This window comes from Fragaria vesca, unplaced genomic scaffold, assembly GCF_000184155.1.
Source record: "Fragaria vesca subsp. vesca unplaced genomic scaffold, FraVesHawaii_1.0 scf0513139, whole genome shotgun sequence".
Classification (NCBI taxonomy): Eukaryota; Viridiplantae; Streptophyta; class Magnoliopsida; order Rosales; family Rosaceae; genus Fragaria; species Fragaria vesca.
In genome coordinates, this window is record NW_004443446.1 from 518,711 (window position 1) to 539,789 (window position 21,079).

The 21,079-nt window shown below is 36.8% G+C and overlaps 3 protein-coding genes across 4 annotated transcripts; 2 read left to right on the forward strand and 1 right to left on the reverse strand.

Annotated features, from left to right (window-relative positions):
* Nucleotides 1-670: 670 nt before the first annotated feature.
* On the forward strand, nt 671-2,503 carry LOC101298569 (F-box/kelch-repeat protein At3g23880-like). Its single transcript, XM_004309865.1, has 2 exons — nt 671-722; nt 944-2,503. Exon 2 carries the CDS (start codon nt 968-970, stop codon nt 1,721-1,723), a length of 756 nt encoding a protein of 251 aa, XP_004309913.1. The 5' UTR covers nt 671-722; nt 944-967; the 3' UTR covers nt 1,724-2,503.
* Nucleotides 2,504-3,902: 1,399 nt separating this feature from the next.
* Nucleotides 3,903-7,725, reverse strand: LOC101298857. Its single transcript, XM_004309866.1, has 3 exons — nt 7,530-7,725; nt 4,910-5,102; nt 3,903-4,294 (listed from the first exon to the last, which is right to left on the reverse strand). The coding sequence occupies exons 1-3, from the start codon at nt 7,593-7,595 to the stop codon at nt 4,164-4,166; spliced, it is 390 nt and encodes a 129-aa protein (XP_004309914.1). The 5' UTR covers nt 7,596-7,725; the 3' UTR covers nt 3,903-4,163.
* Nucleotides 7,726-8,704: 979 nt separating this feature from the next.
* Nucleotides 8,705-13,264, forward strand: LOC101299152 (protein disulfide isomerase-like 5-2-like). 2 transcript variants are annotated; one of them, XM_004309868.1, is made up of 6 exons: nt 8,705-8,994; nt 9,122-9,225; nt 9,333-9,703; nt 10,482-10,789; nt 12,577-12,731; nt 12,801-13,264. In XM_004309868.1, exons 1-6 carry the CDS (start codon nt 8,779-8,781, stop codon nt 12,889-12,891), a joined length of 1,245 nt encoding a protein of 414 aa, XP_004309916.1. In that variant the 5' UTR covers nt 8,705-8,778; the 3' UTR covers nt 12,892-13,264. The 2 variants fall into 2 exon arrangements, with proteins under 2 accessions (XP_004309916.1, XP_004309915.1); XM_004309867.1 differs by having other exon boundaries at nt 12,577-13,264.
* The last annotated feature ends 7,815 nt before the right edge of the window (nt 13,265-21,079 follow it).

The window sequence follows — 21,079 nt, forward strand, 5'->3', positions numbered from 1 at the left end:
GTATTGTATGTGAAAACTTCACTTTCCAATTTGAATTGGAGATGAAAGGATACAACAAATTATGAGGACAAAAAAAGAGTTACCATTTTTGGATAATAGGAAAGATGGTTACTCTAATGAGGAACATCATTCCTCAGAGCTCTTAGCCATAACATTGATAACAAGACCGTAGTAAGTAAAGTAACATCAGAATTTGAATCTCTTTAGGTCTCGTTTGGTTCGCGAAAGAAAAATAGTTCATTTGTCTTTTCCACAAGACGGGAAAGAGAAGGGAAATAAAAAATTTCGATAACTTTTCGTTCTGATGTTTGGTAACATAAGAAAAATCATCAGGAAAGTTGTGACTTAAAATAATAAAATAATATATTGTGGGTAATAAATGCAAGGAAATGAGATGGGAAAGTGGTTCCTATAGATTTTGGAATGAACAACTTTCTCTCACATTTTCCCAACCTTCAGGAAAATATTTCTTTTCCTTTTCTTTTCAGCATTCTCAAACACAGGAAATGAATATATATTTTTTTTGATGGTTACTTTTTATGAACCAAACGAGGTCTCAGTGTGTACAACTACAAACAGAATGTTCGGTGTGACTGGCCCAAACAAAAATATAGATGTCCAAGCCCAAACCCGGATCATCATTCGCAGTTTTAAAACCCCCAATACACAGACCTAGAATTCATTTCAACACTCTCTTCAGTCGCTTCAGTCTCTCCATCTGGGTAAGTTTTGCTTTTCATTTGTCTCAGATTCTGCAGTAATTTTGTTTCATTATTGAATGAATATACCTTCAAATTTAATCTCCATCTCCATATTACAATGGAACACACAATGAAACCTGAGTTACCTGCACTAGTTTGTCTCTGTTCAATTTTGGTAGTGAATCAAAAGTTGAAACCTTTTTGCCCAAAGTCTCAGTCTTTTCTCTGGGTTTCTGTTTTAGTTAGGTTGAGCCGTTGAGATTGAGATGTTGAAGGAGGAGCAGCTTGATCTGGATCTTCCTGAAGAAGTGGTAGTCAACATCCTCTGCCGGTTGCCGGTCAAGTCCTTGATACGCTTCACTTGTGTCTCAAAACGGTGGCGTTCTCTTATAATTTCCGACCACCTATTTGGCAACTCCCATTTTCAGCTGGCATCTCACCTCCGTCGAAATGTCCTCCTCGCCACCAACCCTACCTTGGTTGAAGAAGGTACACCTGGTACACCTTCTATGGAACCGTTACCCACTCGATTTCAATCTCTAGCAGATAGGTTCCCAATCAGGGAACTCACCTGCCCATCCGAGCTCAAGAGCAACATTGTAGTATTGGGCTCCTGCAATGGCTTGGTAGTTTCAGGCAAGTTCCAATATTCCATTGTACCTCAAGGCCGATTATACTGTGATTTTCTTATAAGTTTGGTAATCTGGAACCCGTCTAGTGGATTCTTTCGAAAAATACCTAGTCCAAGTTTTCTGATTGGGATGGAAAAATTGGCATATGAAAAACAGATTAGGTTTGTGAATCGTGTATATTATGGTTTTGGTCAAGTGTCGACCTCCGATGACTACAAACTTGTGGTGATACCCAAAATTGGTGATTTAATGGAAGTGCATGTGTTCTCAGTCAAAGCTAACTCTTGGAAAGTTGTTAAAACTCCTTGTGGCCATACCCCCTCTGGTCTAAAGAACGGGGGACACATTCGAATGGAGCAATTCATTGGGTCAGTCAACACGAACCAGTGATTTTTGAGCCACCTGTCAATGTTTTTTATGCTTTTGATCTGGCAAGTGAGGAGTTTCGGGAAATCCCGTTGCCAGTTCTTGTCCATAATGAATATAGTCTGAGACTGAGAATGACGCTAGTAAGAACTCCTGTTCTTTTAGGAGGATGTCTCTGTGTGATGTTTAGGGATTATGATGAGTATCATGAAATTTGGGTGATGAAAGAGTATGGGGTGCATGAATCTTGGGTTAAACTCTTCAGGTTTAGAGCACATGATTCAACATATCACTGGAATCCTATTTTCATTGCAGAAGATGGTACAGTTGTGATCAGCGTGCCTCGGGCGATGGAGGTGGTCAGGATTAAATGCCGTAAGGATGAGGAGCCAGTCTGCACGGACCGTTACAGTCTTGAGAAGGTACCCGGGTGGAAGTATTTACTTGATGCCATTTTGTATGATGAAACTCTAGTTTCGGTGCCTGAATGATTTTGGTGATTCATGTGGCTTGAGACCCAACTAACAAGAAAGAACAGAAATGAAGTGGGATTTCTACGTGCATTATCTTGCTTGCTGGTTTATGTAATTTGGATTCTCCACCGTTTGTGTTTATGGAGTATGTTTCTCTGTTTTAGTCCATTGAGCTATGCCTTTTGATGTGTGTAATTGAAGGGCTAGAAACTATGAAGTATGAACTATTACTGCTATTGTTGCTGCATGAAGGAACTTGTTTTATGAGGAATTCTTGCTTATCACCCCATATGAGATATGCAGCATAAGGGATTATTATTATTTTTTTCTGAACAATGGGCATTGTTTTTTGATGTTGTTGCGGCCAAGTTATAGATATGATTGCACTAATGAACACTAAACCTTTTCTCGAATTTTATTTCCCGAGTAAGTTGATACAATAATATATCAGACCAAAAAAAAGTTGATACAATAATCAGTTTGGATGGCAAGGAGTTGATCAGGAGTCAATTTTATCACCATCAATTTTTGCTCTGAAATGCTGTCCTAGCTGTTTTTGGGTGATCCATTGTCAATGCACGAGTAAAACTCAAGTTGAAGTTCCTCAGTTGAAGTTCCTCTGGTTTTGACTGAATGGTGACAACTCAATCTCATCGATCATCATGGACATAGCTCGTTATGATCTCTATCACAGTCCATGCCAGGTTTTGTAGGACATGATGTTTGGTATTATTACATGCATTATCGAATAGAAAAGAATCAACAAACTATAGGGTGGAGAGTCCTTGATGTGTATCATGTCAAAGGATTAAACCAAGTTAAATAATTACCGTCCTTGATAGTTTTCATAATACCACTACCTCCAAGCACCCCAACCAAACGATTATCCTGCAACGACCAACAATGTTGCTTTTCGAGTTGGGCGCCAAGCTTTTCTGGAAAGCACAAGTACCTACAATATGTTTTAATCAGTATAACAGTAGTCATCATCCATCTCATTTTATGTTTTAATCAGTATAACAGTAGTCATGGAAGTCATCCATCTCATTGTTAAGCACAATTCCAGTGGAAGGAGAGAGTACTCCACCTCCAAAAGCATAGTTTTTGATGGTTGTCATTCATCGATACCGCATTTCTGCCTGCATCTACTAGGCAGAAATGACTAGTTCCGTGAAAAATTTGAGCTGACTCAACCTGTTAAGTTATGAGCTAAATAGCTTAAGAGTATTGACTTAGAGATCGAGAATTTTGGTCGAGAAAGGAAGCTCTAATTTAGAATACAAAATGTCAGGTGGTCATGCCTCAATGGCTCTATCATAAATCTGGTGGGGAAGTATCTTCTGCTGAATTTACTTAGCAAAGGATGGGGAATAACATATCAGATGCATACTCATTGGTATCTACAACAGCAGGAACAACCCACGTTCATTTGGGTTGCAAACATGTGTTTCAGAATGCTCTATTCCATTTGGTGGCCGTTTATTGCGTCTCGTTAGCCACGACCAAATTGTTGTCTATGAAAGTATGGATACCAAAGTAATAGAAAGCCGATGTTTCCTATATGACCCTCATTTATAAACGGAAGCAAATAATGGGTGGTTCTGTTTCCAAAGACTGCTTAGCAATTATAAGCACAAGATGCGGATGTACCTGCCGGCTGCTGCGAAACCAATATCGTAGATATCAGAAACACTAACATGTGAAAGTCATTTTGTCAATATCAGAAACATCACTGAAAATAGTAAAGCTTCATTTTCGACCATCATGAACATCGGTAACTTCATACACAGATGATTTGCAGTTTGCCCCTGTGGTTCTTAGAGTACATAATTATATAAGTCAAACAACCAGGAATATTTACATTAAAGACTAATACACAGAATTCTCCAGTGAAGAACAAACGCTAAAAGGAAAATGTAATAAAAGATACTTTCCTACTACGTTCTACAAGCAAAAGAGGAATATATAAGTTGGTATAGATACGATTTCCTCTAAGGTTCCAGCTTCAAGGAAACAACGCGTGATTGTCTGTTTTGCTCTGCCACCTTCACAAATACTACTGAGAGACAAGACGGAGCCCACCATGGCGTTCGAACTTTTTGCTCTCCTTTCAGGCAAGCGACTGGATACAAAATTTATGTTAGCAGACGCAGATGGTATCTAAATGCAATTCATATTCCAGAGGAGAAAGACATGTATGCAGCTCTGGGAACATAATTTCATAAAGGTTTAAACAAAACAGATGATAATGATATTAATCAAAGAGTACGTTAATGCTTCTATAGCATTGTAACTCTTTTATAATGTTCGTGTATGCCATCAATAGACCGTATAAATGCATAAGACTAATGAAGCATGTATGCCATCTTGCATCACCAGTGAAAGTCACTCGCCACAGAGAAGATGCACATCATGGATGTGCATAACATCAACAATATGTATTAGTGAGCTCCACTTCATGAGAGTACTACTTCAACATTTTCATAGGGTAAAGTAGTGATTCATCACATGTTATGCTAGGAGATAAGAATGAATCAGAAGTATTCTTATTTTCTACAATATTACTTCTTCTTTTATCCCCCTTTGAATACCACATCCACATGGAAAAGATTGCTCCAGAAATTTATATTAAACAGGTTACCCAATAGTGCCAATGATGGACGCACAGAATGACATTTCCAAAGTGTCTTCTGCTGACAATCATACAAACACATAACAAGAAAAAGCAAATGCAGACCTTTAATTCGCCTTAGTTCCTTGCACAGCGTGATAAAGTCCCCCCATTTCATGTGGCACTTTCTTATAAAACGAAGAATCTGCTCAGTTGTGAACATTGACATGCCTTCCAGGTACTCTCCATTGACACCATTTTCTTTGAATATTTGCCGGTAACTGCCCAGATTTATATCTTCCAACCACAGACCAACATCCTGTTCACAAGGGAAAGAAAAGTATGAGAACACATATCACTGAATACTTTTACATTTTATTGACAGACAAATTAGATAGTTATTTGCCGCTCCATAGGGTGCAAGTTAAACTCAAACTTTCAAGTGACCATTGTTCCCCCGGGAAATATTTGGATGATCTCTTTTGGACAGACTAATAGCTATCTGACAGAAGACAAACATCTTCTCAACCCCTTTTTTTTCTTGATAAACAAAAAACCTCCCTTTTCCAATTTAACAAACCTTATGCTCATATATTTTACAGGTGTAGTATTAGCTGGCATAGTGGGATCTTTCAGATGTATAGAGTCTAGCTAACCTTAAGAGTAATTCAAATTGTTGTTTTCAGTTAGTCACATCAGATGTGTAAACAGGACCGGCCCTGAGTTTTTGAGGGCTCTAGGTGAAAAACAAAAATGGGGCTCCCCAACCAAATATATTTACAATTTTTTTCTATTTAATAGTAATTCAAAAAATATAAACAGCAAATAAATACTAGTAACATAACAATATAACAATCTCAATATTAAAAAATAAAATAAATTCCAGTGATGGTGGCCTGTTTCAAACTTGCTTGGACCACCACTACACGAACGCTTGACCTTTTGCTTTCCCGCTATAATAGAATGACTTCTGTTCACTAGTTGTTATTCTAAATAGGGAAAATTTTAAGAATAGTACATGATGAATGGTCCAATCCTAATTTTGGTGTTTCAAGTTTCAAAACAATCATTAAGGTACATGAACTTCTAATCTCAACCAAAAATATGTACATGCCGTTATGTCTTCCGTTATCTTGTGTGCTTTCCGTTAAAATTTGAGTGACAAATCCGTCACTCTCTAATTTAGCAGTAATAAATTATTAAAATTAATAATTACTAAGGAGAGAGAAATCAAAAATATCCAATTCTCATTGCTGAACAAGTAATAAATTTTTTTGAGGAGCAGCAAAGTCATTATTGAGCACAGAAGATCCAATTCTCATTGCTGAACTAGTAACAAAATAGCAATTTCTGAAAGACCAAAATTAAACAGAAAATGGAATAGAGTTATCTACTTGCAGACAACAAAGTCATTAAGATTATGGTCTGAGTTAACAAAATTAAAAAAAATATATAAATAGAAAAAGAGTAAAACAAATATAAAGAAAAGAGAAAATGGAGAAAACCCGAAATCACCTTTTGAAAATTAAGAAATTACATAAAGTTAACAGCGTTACTGACGTCATGTACTAAAAATGTGTCGTGATTCTAATGTCATGTACCTTTATCATTGTTTTGAAACTTTAAACACCAAAATTAGGAGTGGACCATGTACTTTTCTTAAAATTTTCCCTTCTAAATAATAATATAGAATCATCTACATAAATTTCAGAAAAATAGAAAAATTGGATTTTTTTTTCGGAGGTCCGTAAGGTTTTGGGGCTCTAGGCATAGGCTTCTGGGCCTATATCCAGGGCCGGCCTGTGTGTAACTGATATCACCCAACATTATATGACATAGTAAAATACCAAAGAAAACAAACTTAGCAGTGTTTCATCACAATGATCATTTCTAACACCCTTTCATCAACAAGACATATCTAGACTCAAAATGTTTCCTAATTTCACTCTCAGACCAATAGTGATGTGTTTCTGTCATGATTTCTACTGCAATATAATTATTGGTAACTTCTATTTTAACTAACTAGGTGGAGTTATCTTTAGCACAAGTTAAATGACCAACTCTGATCATAGATCTTATTCTTATGTAGGATAACAAATCCTTGAAACAGCAAATAATATGACCATAAAATTCAACTCCACCAGGAGGCCCTCAATTGAGGACCTTCAGTTGGCAATTTGCAGTCGAGGATATTCAGTGTTTGGATCATAAAACATGCCGTTTGAACATAGAAGGTAAGTGCTTTGTTTTCCTTAATGAAATAACAGAAAGTGCAGGGTAGCACAATATTAGTTCTTGGTAAACAGACACCATGAGGAGACTACTGAACAAGTGAATGGTGAAAATATAACAATGAATAGCATCACCTCACAAGCAACAGAGGGTTCTTAATAGCACATTTAATTCCATAAGAACTAAGAGTAAGAATAGTAAATGTTTGACATCCCAAAGAGAAGACCGAGTTTAATCTAACACACTAGCTGAAAGGAATGAATTGATAAGTGGGGAAATTCCCAATTTCCTCCCATGAAATTGATGAACATGGCAGGCTCAAAAGCTTAGTGGGCAATTATGCAATCACCCAACTAACCAAAACCTTTCCATCTTAAAAACTATGTTAGCAGATTAAAAGGAACAAACCCATCAACAAGAAAACAAAAGAGGAGGAGTCAAACTAAGAAGTACCCAGAACAAGATCTACTTTAGTAAATAAGAAATGATGAAAAACGATTGAAGCTTTGGTTACCTCAACAGTCCAAATAAAGAAATCAAGAGGCTCCGGTGGCAGCTCTCGGCTAGTCTCCCTTACCATTACGTCCTTCCAACTATTCAGACACCAAAAGCAGATGATACCCAGAACTTAATAACCTCTAAAAATTAAAAAGAGACTTTTTATGTGAGAGACAGGAGAGTGTGCTGGAACTCGTGGACTCATCTGCTTTCCTGCCCACTATTTGTTTAATGTAACCGGACTGATGGGTCATCACTTCTTTTGTTATTTTTAAGATATCACATCCTTGCAAAATTCTTAAAAAAAAAAAAACACAGTAAGCTAAATTTTTATATTTCATCTGACCGTTTATTTAAACTTTTTTGTTAAAGTCTTTATTAAAAGCTCTTTATTTTTTCAAACAAATAGCCGATACGGTTATCCTCAAGTTTTTATATTAATAATGTTGTTTTCTAACTTGATTTTTTTTCTCAAAACAATAGTCTTTCACATTACTTTGAGATCCAACTATCAATGTGACATGTAATTTGTTCTTTTTGACTTTAACTCTTAAAAGTGTAACAATTAACAAGCCAACAACCATAGAAAATATGTACATGAGCAGATGAGCTTTTCCATCCACAATTATTACCTTGGATTACAATTTTAGTGAAATTTGCACTCTCCATTTTACAGACTATACTTCTTATTTCTTTTTTTTAGTGACTTAAATCTTGTCTCTAGCAACAAGTGTTTTGTATTTTTGTGAAAACTTTAACTAAAAAAGAAAAATGAGAGTGTAGATTGTAAAACCGAAAGTACAAATTTCACTCGTATTTTACAATTATATAATGATCTCTATCTTTCTTTATATCGATAATAACATTTTAACATATGAACTGCTTCAACTATGTACCGCACTTCAACAACTTTCGACAAAATGAAATGCTTCAATTATGTCTCACTTCGACAACATTAATAAGTAGTTAAGAGTTCCCAAGTCCGAACCACAACTCGATCACTTAGCCAATTGCGGTGGTTGAACTCTCGAACTTGATAGATCAGTGGCAAAGGTTAGTTGTTACCGGAGAAACCGGTTCTTATTGCAGTCAAAGGTAGAAAAGGAATGTTCACTTTGCAGGGTGGCGGAAAGACGTTTAAACCCCTCCTAACAAATCAAAAAGTGAACTCCAAGAGTGAAACTTCGAACTCATCAAAAACACAAAGACTGAAACTTCTGCGTAGAAATCAAAAGGAAGAGAGAAGAAGAAACAACAAGGGTAGGATGCGCACGGGCGGCTTCACGGTGTGGTTCTGGGCGCTGACGTCAGCAGTTGCTGTATTTGGGGCGGTAGTTTCGTCGTCGACGACTTGGGTGGCTGACGGGAGGGTGCTGGAGCTGGACGACTCCAATTTCGAATCGGCGATTTCAGCGCTGGACTTGGTCTTGGTCGACTTCCACGCCCCATGGTGCGGCCACTGCAAGCGTCTCGCTCCTCAGGTCTCTCTTTGCTCTTTTTGCTCTCTTTCGAAAATATTTGATCAAATGGATCTATTGGATTATTGTTATTGTAATGAGAAATTGAGAAATTGTTTAATTTTGATGTTTTATTTGTTGTTGGATTTAGTTGGATGCGGCGGCGCCGATGCTTGCCTCATTGAAGAACCCAATAGTGATAGCTAAGGTGAATGCTGACAAGTATAGGTCTCTAGGTGACAAATACGGAGTCGAGTATGTTCTGAAACCCAAAACCCAAAACCCAAATCGAAATCAAAATGCCTTTAATCTAAAACTACTACTAGTACATTGCAGATTTTGACTTTTTTTGGTTGATGTAGTGGATTTCCGACACTGAAGCTGTTCATACATGGTGTGCCCCAAGAGTACAAAGGCCCCAGGAAAGCCGATTTGCTTGTTCGTTATTTGAAGAAATTTGCTGCTCCGGATGTTACTGTGCTTGATTCGGACTCGGCTATTGCTGATTTTGTTGAGGCAGCAGGCACATTCTTCCCTGTATATATTGGCTTTGGGTTGGATGAGTCCATGATATCTAAGTTAGCATTGAAGTACAAAAAGAAGGCCTGGTTTTCAGTTGCAAAGGATTTCTCTGAGGATGCAATGCTGTTGTATGATTTTGACAAGGCTCCTGCTTTGCTATCCCTCCATCCAAGTTACAATGAGCGGCACGTTTTTTATGGACCCTTTGAAGGTTGGTTTGTTATTTTTTGTTTGTAAGTGTTAATTTATTGCTAGAAACGTATAGATATTAATCCCTTGAGGCTAACCCAATAGAAAATGGTACAGAGTTTAATACTTAAGTCCCTTCCAATGCAACCAATACAGAATATCATATTACGTTTGCAGTAAAAAATTTCAAGTGTGTAACAAGATTACACCTTATTGTTTGTGGGTTCAGATAAATTGGGGTTATTTGTTATGTGATTGCTATAGTTCACTTGTACTGAGTTCCAGTCTATCAATTCATACTTGTTATTCATATATGAATGACCTTCCTGGTCAATTTTCTACTAGGAGAAACTTAAACAAAACTTTAGAAGTTTTTCACTTTTAATTTTCAAACAAACTGACTTAAGTTTCTTTTGTCATGAATGCGCAAGCTGTTTATATCTGAATTGTAAGAGTATCATTGTTTTCTGCATTGTTGACTGTGCATCCATCTGTAGCAACCCACAGTTTATTTGGTTTGACTTGTTGAGGCTGTTGACTGTTTCTGGCACCGGGAAAAACTGGAGCCAAGTGCTAGTATATAAACCAGTCATGAATTAAAGCTCAAACATACTCGTAAATATTTTTCCAAGCTCTCTCTCAGATTCATTATAGTGTGTGAATGTCTTTAAATTTCTAACAGTTTAGTGTGAACTCCAAATCCCTTCTGGGTTCCAGATAGTATTTTTTATTCCAACAGTTTTAGAATCCCTTTTTACTTTCAAGTGCCGTGGCTTCAGCTTTTTGTTTTGAATATGCAGAGGAATTTTTGGAGGATTTCATAAAACAAAGTTTGTTACCTTTGGCCATTCCCATCAACTATGACACGTTAAAATCATTGGAGGATGATGAAAGGAAAATTGTGTTGACAATTGTTGAGGATGAGGATGAAGAGAAGTCAAAGAACTTGATTAAGATTTTGAAATCTGCGGCATCTGCTAATCGAGACCTTGTATTTGGTTATGTCGGGATCAAACAATGGGAAGATTTTGCAGATACATTTGGAGCGAACAAGAAGACAAAATTACCAAAAATGGTTGTTTGGGATCGAACGGAGGAGTACGTCACAGTAAGTAGTTATTAATTAGAAACACCTATATTGTTCTTATATTTAAATGCTCAGTTCATATCTGAAAGATTATACACTTGGTACTTATCTTGTGAATATATCATAGCTTTGTGTGAAAGAACATGGGTGCAGGTTATTCAGTCCTCAATGCATTCTTTCCCCACATGTATGGATAGAATGTGTAGACAATGAAAATTAAGCAAGAAACCAGAAAGTGAACGGAAACAGGAAGAGATCATTAGTACTTTTCTTGAGTTCTCAATGAAAGCTGTTTCTTTTTCAAAAACAGGAAGAAAGAAAAGGCCACATATAATAGTCCATTACAAAAATGTGACCGGAATCTGTAGAAAAATCCAGAGATAAACAACATTAGGTGTACCTTTCAGAGCTTTTGAATATCTCACCAAGCTGGTTGTACTTGCTTTTTGCTTAAAACCAAAACCACCAAACACTCTTTTATGTGCAAGGATTGCTGAATCCAAGTGGATTCTCCAATTGTAAAAGCTATTTTTTTTTTTTTGAGTCAGTTCGAGCTAAGTTAGAGTAAGGAGAAATATTGTACAGATGCACCAAACACTCTTTTCCAGTTATTTAGGTGCATCCTGTGATTTCGGTTCACCACTCACAGAAGCACATATGCATGGAAGATGGCCAGACAGCAAAGGTCTTCTTCCTGGTGTCAATCAATTTCTCCCTTCATTACAATTTCCAAAGTTCTGCAGTGTTTTTTATTTTTTATTTTTTATCTCTAACATCTCCTTCCAATCTCTGTTGGCTGCAAAGATTGTTTTTTGATTAATAAGTATTACATTTGTGTGGTTTCAATCATAAACATGAACATGTATTCTAAATTTCATACGTGTAACCAGTATCTCCTTTCACATTTTCAATTTGTGTTTGGTTACATGATATTTTGAAAGTGTCCTTGAGATAAATGAGAATCCGCTTCATGAAATTCTGATGCTCATTGTATAAATTGAGCAAAAAGCTATAGATCCGACCAACATGTTGTATGTCAGGTCTTATACATTACATTGCAATGTCACATATGTACCGATTGCTGCAAAGCCATAAGTAGCCATTTTCATCCTTTTCTATCTCATTCTGCTATGAACCAAGTATGATGCATCTGGCAATACATATTGGTTTCTGTGGTACTTTTTCGATACACATCTCATGAAGGATATGTTTGTTGACGATTTGCTTAGTTGACCTTACACCCCATGTATAAACTTGCTTATCTGGGTAATTCTCTGTAACAATCTGATTCTGACTAGAAACTTGACGAAGCTATCATTAGATACTTGTGCCAAAATTCTACGTACTGCTTTAGTTGATATAAACTCTTCTTCAACTTGCAGACTAGATTTCTTTGCCTTGACTTTAAACTCTTCTAATTGCTCCATGCCAATTTCTTTCTCTACATCAAAATGAGAAGGAATTCTCATATGTCTTTCATTTGAGTTGAATCTTAATTACTGAGCAACACTTGAACTTTAGTTGATATAGTGGTGATTGTTCTAAAAGGCGCTGTTTCATAGATTGTGTTCTAGGTCATGGGTGTAGTTTACTTTCATTGTCGAGATATTAATGAAACAGATCAAAGTGAATTGCAGGACAGTTGAAGGCTAGAGTAACGTGGAAAAAGTCAAACCAATTTGTCATATTCCTGTATTTTTTTGCTTAGAGATTACCTTACAACTCTTAGTGAACTGGTGTTCTTGACAGTTCTGTTTTATAGAAATCCATAACATGTAGTGATTATAGACCATTTTTAATTCAAACAGGTTAATGGCTCAGAAAGCATTGGTGAGGAAGATCAGGCATCTCAAGTCTCGCAGTTTCTTGAAGGATACAAGGAAGGAAGAACAATTAAAGAAAGAGTTGGTGGCAGTGTGTCGGTTACTTCCTTTATATCTTCATTTCTTGGGCTTGGAACTGTGTATGTACTAGTTTTTGTGGTAGTGACAATAATTCTTGTTAGAAAAGCCACTGAGGAAGAACCTCTCAGGGTTGGTAGGGGAGATGAAGTTGATCATGCTACAAGTTCTACCGCTGAGGCTGAAAGCAGAGAGCATAAAGCTGGAGAAAAGGAAGATTAGAGTTGCCCTTTGTACTGTCTACATCTGATCTACCAGTGAGTGTGCCTAAATGGCTAAATCAGTATGAATTGAGACGTCCATGATTTGGTAGAGAATGACATTTTCCTTTGCACTCTGATTTGTGCATTTCATAGGCACAATTTTTCTTTGTTTGTTATTATCGTCATGCACAAGAAAGTTAGGCTATTGATATTCTCTAATCGTTTCGTTGTAATTCTTATGTATCATGTTTAAAGTTAATATTTCACTCTTCGATTCTGTCTGTATAATGGTTGGAATATATGCCCCATTTCACAGTTGTAAGTTGTAACGACATCCAACACTTCTCAACAAGTCTTTACCAATAAAACGCGCACCAGAGACACTGGCCTTTATGGGGTTGCCGGACGGCTGGAACGGCATCAACCAAATGGAGGTAGCGACTTCTGACGGCATCAACCAAGGGAGGCAGCGACTTCTGGTCATGACATGAAGTTCTCAAATATGAAAAACATGACCAAGAGATTTTGAATTTGAGCTGAATTCCAGTTACTATTAACCTAAATTGACCTATATGCTTGGTTGTTTTTTGTTGTTGTTTTCTCTATGGAAAGTGATTCAAGAGCTAGCGATTTGAAAATCGAAGTATTAATCTTGGAGATCGACACTTCCATATCAATTTAGAGGGTTTGGATTTGTTTCCACAATTTAAAATCTTGAGCCAACAGTTTCGTGGTACGTACCCGAGTTGTGTGGATTTGCTTATTCCCGTGTTTGGTGTTACTGCAATTGATCGGCCGAAAGGAACTTGGTTCAAGTAGAGAACAGTACGAAAAATATATAATAGCTATGACTAATCACATACAGATATGCTCATCTACTAGTTCAAACTTTGTCACAAGTTTTAGAACCAATCCAATATCCGTTCAAAAACAGTATATATATATAACAATGAAATCAAAACGAAATTGAAAAATAACAATGAAAACAAACAACACTAACTTGATTAATCAGATAGAGGCCTGTCTTGCAGTGACCTAAGACAAAAAGTCGTCCCCACTTGTGCTGCAGTTTCGGACGTCTATCTAGAGGATACAACTATTTGGTTCAAGTTCTTGCACAAGAACTTGACCTTGGCGAATTTACTTTATGCTTCAGAAGAAATAGTTTTGAGGAGGAAGAAGAAGAATGATTCGATGATCAAAACAACGACAGAAGTCGTCTTTATATAAAAGTCAATTTGAACAGGTATAACTGTTCGGACAGACACAACTGTTTGGACAGTTATGTCTTTTGATATTTATCCAAATTTAATAATTAAATTAAATAATATTAATTTCCAAAAAATTAAATTCGGATTTAATCAACAGTGAAGACTCACACATTTAATTTAATTTCCAAAAAATTAAATTTAATCCGAATTTCCAATAATTAAATTCGGATTTGTTTATATGGGTGTTTCCATATAAATACTCACACATTTAATTCTTCTTCAATGTGGGATAAATACCACACAAGTTCCAACAACAAGTCCGCGAAAATTATTGTCATAAACTTCAAAACAGATAATCAACAAATCAAAAGATGTGAGACCCTTATTTTCAACCTAAACAAGCAGAGCTAGCTCACAAAAAAAAAAGGGGAGAAATACAAAACACTACCCGACAACATTTTAAATAACAAAATAGTCCACAACAAATTTACTTATACAGTTTAGTCCTACTTCTCCTTTTTTTTTTTTTTTTTATTAACTGTACTTTACCAAATAAGTCTTAAGAATTACTGTCCTAAGAACTAGCCTTCAACATGCCATCTTTTCACCTAATAGACACCTTGTCTTTCTGGTTACTTATCTTAGCGGAATCACTGCTGCCTTAGTCTAGTAAAACTTCTTAGTACTTACTAGTAAAGAGAAAGGAAAAAAACAAACATAAAAACATAGGAGTAAAAGTACTCAAGCAAACTTAGATACTGATATTTGTGTGACGGATAATAGGGCACAAGGTAGAATTCATTTATTCAAACATGAATACAAATATAAAACCCAGAGCCTCGCTCTCAGGTAAACAGCTAAAGGCTGTTTAGCTACTCATAATTACAAGATAGATACTTACTTGTATATATAGTACTTCACACTAGATGATTACAGCACTCCACACAATAAACACTCTTATTAATCTCACACTATACTAGACAACTGTATTCTGGCTATCTTACGTCTTGAGAAAGGTTGAGAGAACTTCTATCTCAAGTTTCTGATTCTTTTTTTCTTTCGATGCCTTCCTTCAGAAGATTGAGGCTCCTTATATAGGAGGCGGAACTCAAACCGGAATTAAATCACACATATACATAGTGGGAGACAGGAGGAATCCTATCCTAATAACTTTATTTTTGAAAAAGTAAAGTCGAAGACTTTAATGTGCTGGTAACCACTTTCTTTTTATCAAAAGCAAAGTAGTTTGTCTTGACGCGTCGGCAGCCGCTCAACTTTCCAGCATATTCACAATGTTGTGATATGTTTCTGGATCTTCAGAATATCTTGCTGAGGAGTTGGGACCATTACTTTCCCAATCATATGCAGTGCCTTCATTTCCATCGTCGAGGTCTGAATCATAAGGATAAGAAATCTTATACTTTTCTTCAGTCTCAACCTTTTCCAACCACTTTGTGGTAGCTAGCGTGCAATCCACTTCATTTCTCATAAGAGCTGTGAAAAAGTCACAATTCTCAAGAGGAGGATGATTATAGCATGTGACAATTATTTTTTCTCCACTTGCTAGGAGGCTTGAATCATAGTCTCTCAGAACTAGGTTTTTGATAATTGCTATGGTCATAGCTTTCATCCAAGGAATGCTTTGATTTGGTCTTCCATTGCCACTAGTAATAGCTGGCTTTTGAACTGGACTTTGGATTATCCTGACATGATGATATGGAGAGATATAATTCATCTGTCCATTTACCACGGTCCATTCTGGTGGTGTAGAAATGAATTTTATCCTTAGGATACATCCATCAGGTCTGATATTTTTGACAGCTTCGGCTATAATTTCTGGAAAACCTTTAAGATCTTCATTGGTTTTTGTCCACAAATTACGAACAAAGCCATTTTCTATAAGCCACAGCTTGTGCTTCTGAGGATGCTCTGCTTGAACATCAACCAGATATCTCCCATAATATGGGCCAGGGGTTATTGATAATGTTCCTAGAAGAACATCTCTTCCTTTACCTAAGAGGTTATGGAAATTATACCATTCAGATTCTTTTAAAGCTAGCATAGGAATTTTAGCGCTTTCAGGACTCTCGAGGTATACAACTTTGGATGGTTCTGTTAGAACTCCTTTGTCCTTTGTATGGACTCCATACATTTCTTCTGTTAAAGCCTTGAGGGTTTGAAGTAAATGAGCTTCATTTTCCTCATAAAAAGAATACAGAATATTATCAATAATAATCTTCTGTTTAAAGGCCAATAGCCTATCTGTTCTGAAAACAGGCTTCTGAAAAATCTTCAGAGGTTGATTATGGACGACTTTCTTTCCTGTGACTAATGGAAGTTTATCTGCCCTGAGAGGGCCTTTCCTGCTTTTTGGCAAAGCAGCAGCCATCAACGGACTTGATATGCCTTTACCGTCTGCCGTTTGAGACGGGCTAGTCAGTCTTTTCCCCTGAGACTGATCAGTTAAGGCTGATCCTTTCGGACACAGCAAGAACTCATTTACGAGTTCATCTTCATTAGTACCGTCTGAATGACTGGAGCGACCATCTTCTTCAAAGTCTGGTTTGGGCTTGATTCTCAGAGATTGACTAGCTTCAGCAGTTCCATAAGAGACCATATATTGATAACCAGGTCCGTCATGAAGAGGTCTTACAGTTTTATCACCGCCTTTGAATCTTTCCCAAAGCTTCTTTTCCTCTGATTCTGGTTTTCGGCTTCTGGGATTGTGACCTTCCCTATCGAACATCGCCATCTCTCTTGTAAGCGCGTTAGGCAAAAAGTTCTTGTTTCCTGCAACCATTTCAACATCATATTCATATTGAGTTAGAAACATTTGCCATCTCAACACTCTTCCTCTATCTGCAGCATCAGTCAATTTGTAGTTTTTGAAGTTTTTTACTCTTTTGTTGTCAGTTCTAACTACAAATTTGTTTCCTAGGTATGCCTCAGCGCCCTTGATACTCTTAATTAAGGCAAAGACTTCCTTGTCTCCGGTGGAATAATTTAACTCGGCAACGTTAAACTTTCCAGAAAGAAATTTACAAATTTTTTCATGATTTGTATCTGGAGCAACAGCTAAAACAACTCCTGCCCAGTAATAATCATTTGCATCAGTCTGCAAAATGATCAGATCTCCTTCTTCTGGTAATAGTAAAGGAGGAAGATTTTTTGTTAATTCTTTAATCTTTCTGACAGTATTACTGTCATCAGCTGTGAAAGACCATTTTTTCTTGGAACTTGTTTTTGGAGAGAGGAGAGCAGTTAGACTACTAACTTGGGGAATAAAATCTCTCGCAAAATTAACAACTCCCAAAAATCTCTGTAGAGACTTTGCATCTGGGATATTGTCTGGAAATTGGCTAATCTTCTTAACGATATGATCTTGGAGACGAATTTCTCCATCTTTAACATGAATGCCAAGGAAATCAATTTCACCTTTAACAAGATGAATCTTTTTTTGTCCAAGGATGATTCCCTTTTGGACAATAAGCTTACACACTTGCTCAAGATGCTTTAATTGTTCATCCTTAGTTTTTGAGAAGACAAGAATGTCATCTATGTAAACTATGCAAAAGTCTGCAAAAGGCTTGAAGATATTATCCATTTTCCTCTGGAAAATAGACGGAGCTTGCTTTAATCCGAATGGCATAACTAACCATTCGTAATGCCCTTGAGGAGTTCCAAAAGCCGTCAAAGCAATGGAATCAGGATGCATTTTGACTTGCCAAAAGCCTGATTTTGCGTCAAACTTAGAGAAAATCTTTGCGCCTCTAAGTCTGTTGAAGAGAACTCTTACCTGAGCAATTTGATAACCGTCTTTAACGGTCTTTTTATTTACATCTCTGTAATCAATCACCATCCTAGCTTTTCCTCTTAGTTGTTCAGCATGATTTCTTACCAAAAAGGCCGGGGCATGATGAGGGCTATTTGAAGGCCTAATTAACTTCTTTTCAAGAAGCTCTTGGATCTGACTTTCTATTTCCTTCCTATCTTCTTCTCGGTAGTGAGGAATGGCTTTGACATGGCAAATAATATTTGCATCATGCATTTTGAGCTGACAATATACTGGGTCTCTTTCCCAGTACAACTGAGGATTTTCACTGATTACTGGTTTCAGCAAGTTTTCTATTTCTGTGAGAGTTGGTATTTTCTTTTATTCTGCTTTCCTAGCATATACCTTTAAATTATGTTCTCTGATGAATTCTTCTTTTCCATCAGAACTCTCATTGTCAGAAATTTGATATTCAGAATTTGTCTCTGATTCAGAGTCTTCTGAACTTGTTGATTCATTTATCAGTATCTCACTGTGTCCCTTAAGTTTTTCTTGCAAAACTTGTAAAACTGGTTTCAGAATTGGCTTATAATCACCACTCTTCGCAAGCGTTTTCTGGTAAGGATTGGTGAAGCCTTTGGTTGTAACGCGTACTGCGTCGGTCAATCGGGATTCCCAATGAAATCTGTTATTTTTCTCAAACCCAATCATTTCTGAGGTTTGGATTACTGTTTGTTGAAGAAGGAAGTCATTTCCTAATAACAAATCAGCAGTCTGGCCTTCGCATTGCCAGAGGTTTTTGATGATAAAAGTTCCTCCTCCCAAAGAAACTTTTACATTTCGGGCTAAGGTATCCATAATGATTTTGGTTTCTTCCATGGCAACTCCAGTAACTGTTTTTGGAGATTTTTCCCAAAATTCTTCAGGGATTGCATATCTTTTGGCAAGAGAGTACCCTGAACCAGTATCTACAAATGCGTGTAGATGATATTTCCTATATGTGGGAAACTTCAGTCCTATATATAGTAACATAATTACTATAGATGCTTGTCTGGACTGGCATTACTTGTTCTTGCTTTTCTGCAACAAGTAAATCTGTGAAAGGATTAACTTGTCTTTCAACAGTTATGGAATCAAGAGGATTAATACCAATTATCGGATTGGCATTTGTCTCAGCAATCTTGGGATCAAGAGACTCAAGAGACTCTTTTATCTCTTTGTTTTGACTTAATGAAGTTACAAACTTCATCGTTTTCATATCCTCTTTAATATTCCTTTCATGCTCTTTTTTACGGAATACATTATATTCCTCTTCTACCAGAGTATGAGCATCTCTATCTTTAGTTTTTCTTCTGAGTTCTGCGATAAAGCATTCTTGATGATAAGTTTCTCCTGTACTTTCGCAGTACATGGGGATAGTACTATCATCATCGCATTTGCAATAATCGCAAACAAATCTTCCAGGATTAGGATGAAAGGTGCTGATAATATCAGTATTTTCTTCCTTCCAATTCTGTATTTGTAATACAAATATAGGACGATGTCCTAATTCTTTTTCATCTTCTTCAGAACTTTCTGACGTACTTTCTGTTTCACTATCTGATGGGTACTCAAGAGAATATACTGATTCATTCTCTTCATCAGAATAAATAATTTCAAAGCCTTTTAGATTAGCATACTCTATGGCTTCCTCATATTCGGCCAGTAAGACTTTTGAAGTTCTTTTATCCTTTTTTGGACATTCATTTGCATAATGTCCCTCTGCTTTGCAGAACCAACATCTGCATTTCTTTGTTTCTCTGGAACGAGAATCTGGTTTCTTTTCCTTCTAAAAAATTTCTTTTTTGGAGAAGTTTGAGAAGATTGTCTTTTCTGATATCCAGAACTCTTTCTAAACTTATACTTCTTTTTAGAAGCGAAATTGCTTTTTTGCTTGCTACCAGAGAATTTTCTTCTGTATTTCTTTTCCATAACATGACATCCCCATTGTGTCGGGGTATCCAAAATCTTTGGACACATGTTTTCAACTCCTCTGAGTTGTTTCGTGGCAGTCTTGGATTTTCTATTCTCCGTACATTGTTTTCTTAGGAGATCCCTAACTCTTTCTGCTATTCAATCCAACAGTAAAATACTGAAGGGGGTTTTCTTCCAATGATTGTGCTACTGCATCGTTCCAGGGTTCTGGTAATTTTCTGTAATATGTTCTGATGAGATCATTATTTTCAATGTCTCCAATGGTGCAGTAGTAGGTTTGAAACTCATTGGTATATTCTTCGAAATACCTCATGTTACAAATACTCAATTTTTGAATATTTGCTTTAGCTCTTTCTTTAGATTGTTCACTGTGTCCAGTGATATCTAAGCAAAATTGTGCGTAGATAGGGACTGCAAAATCTAAAGGACTATTAGTCTGAGCCACTTTTGCTGCCCAATCAGTCCATTGAGAGCTTCTTTTGAAGGACTGGTACCATTTCTGGACTATTCCAGTTAAGGTAGACTCATAGTAGGCATGAGCTTCCTCGTAGGCATATTTGGATAGCACTAGGGCCTGAGTTAGCTTTAAACTAGCCACCCAGTTGTCTATTGTTTTTCTTTTATCTCCTACCTGGTCCAAATCCAGATAAACTCCTCTTTCAGACACTGATTGTCCCCATTTGGGTTCTGTAGGGATATATTTATGAGAACTTCGTTCTCCATATCTTCCTGTAGGAGCTTGTCCTTTTGGGAGCTTGATATTCTTTTCTCGAATAATCTTTGTAGGATTGTTGGTGATGTTCTGTATTACAGTATGACCACCTCCTGGGGGTGTCTGTCTTTCACCATCTGTATCCCATTGATGCTCCTGATGGTTCTGGTTCATCTTTTGCCGCTTGATAAGGAAGAATCTTCCTCTTTTTCTTTCCAAGTTGAACTTGAGAAATTTCTTTGATAATATTCTCTAGTTCTTCTGGAGAATCACAATTCTCAGCTTGTACATATAACTCTTTTAATTCCATCACTTGGAACATTCTCATAGGTCTTTTAGTATCCTCTTCCTCCAGAGATTCTTCATTATAAACCATTTTAGTTCCCGAGGTACTAGCTTCTTCATAATTTGCAAAAGAGTGCCTATGAAATTGTAAACTGATTTTTCCTCCCATGTCTTCATAGACTGAAGCATTGGAACTTTCAAGCTGTCTGACCGGAGGGGTCAGATTCCATTCTTTTGGGAATGTTACTTCATG

Bases quoted from the DNA above. Each gene is read 5' to 3' on its own strand.
- LOC101299152 (XM_004309867.1), top strand. From the start codon at position 8,779: ATGCGCACGGGCGGCTTCACGGTGTGGTTCTGGGCGCTGACGTCAGCA. The intron at 9,226-9,332 runs GTATGTTCTGAA...TGGTTGATGTAG, and splicing joins GGTGACAAATACGGAGTCGA to TGGATTTCCGACACTGAAGC. The intron at 10,790-12,576 runs GTAAGTAGTTAT...TAATTCAAACAG, and splicing joins GAACGGAGGAGTACGTCACA to GTTAATGGCTCAGAAAGCAT.
- LOC101298569 (XM_004309865.1), top strand. From the start codon at position 968: ATGTTGAAGGAGGAGCAGCTTGATCTGGATCTTCCTGAAGAAGTGGTA.
- LOC101298857 (XM_004309866.1), bottom strand. From the start codon at position 7,595: ATGGTAAGGGAGACTAGCCGAGAGCTGCCACCGGAGCCTCTTGATTTC. The intron at 5,103-7,529 runs GTAACCAAAGCT...CCTTGTGAACAG, and splicing joins TCTTTATTTGGACTGTTGAG to GATGTTGGTCTGTGGTTGGA. The intron at 4,295-4,909 runs GTCTGCATTTGC...TTTTGTATCCAG, and splicing joins GGAACTAAGGCGAATTAAAG to TCGCTTGCCTGAAAGGAGAG.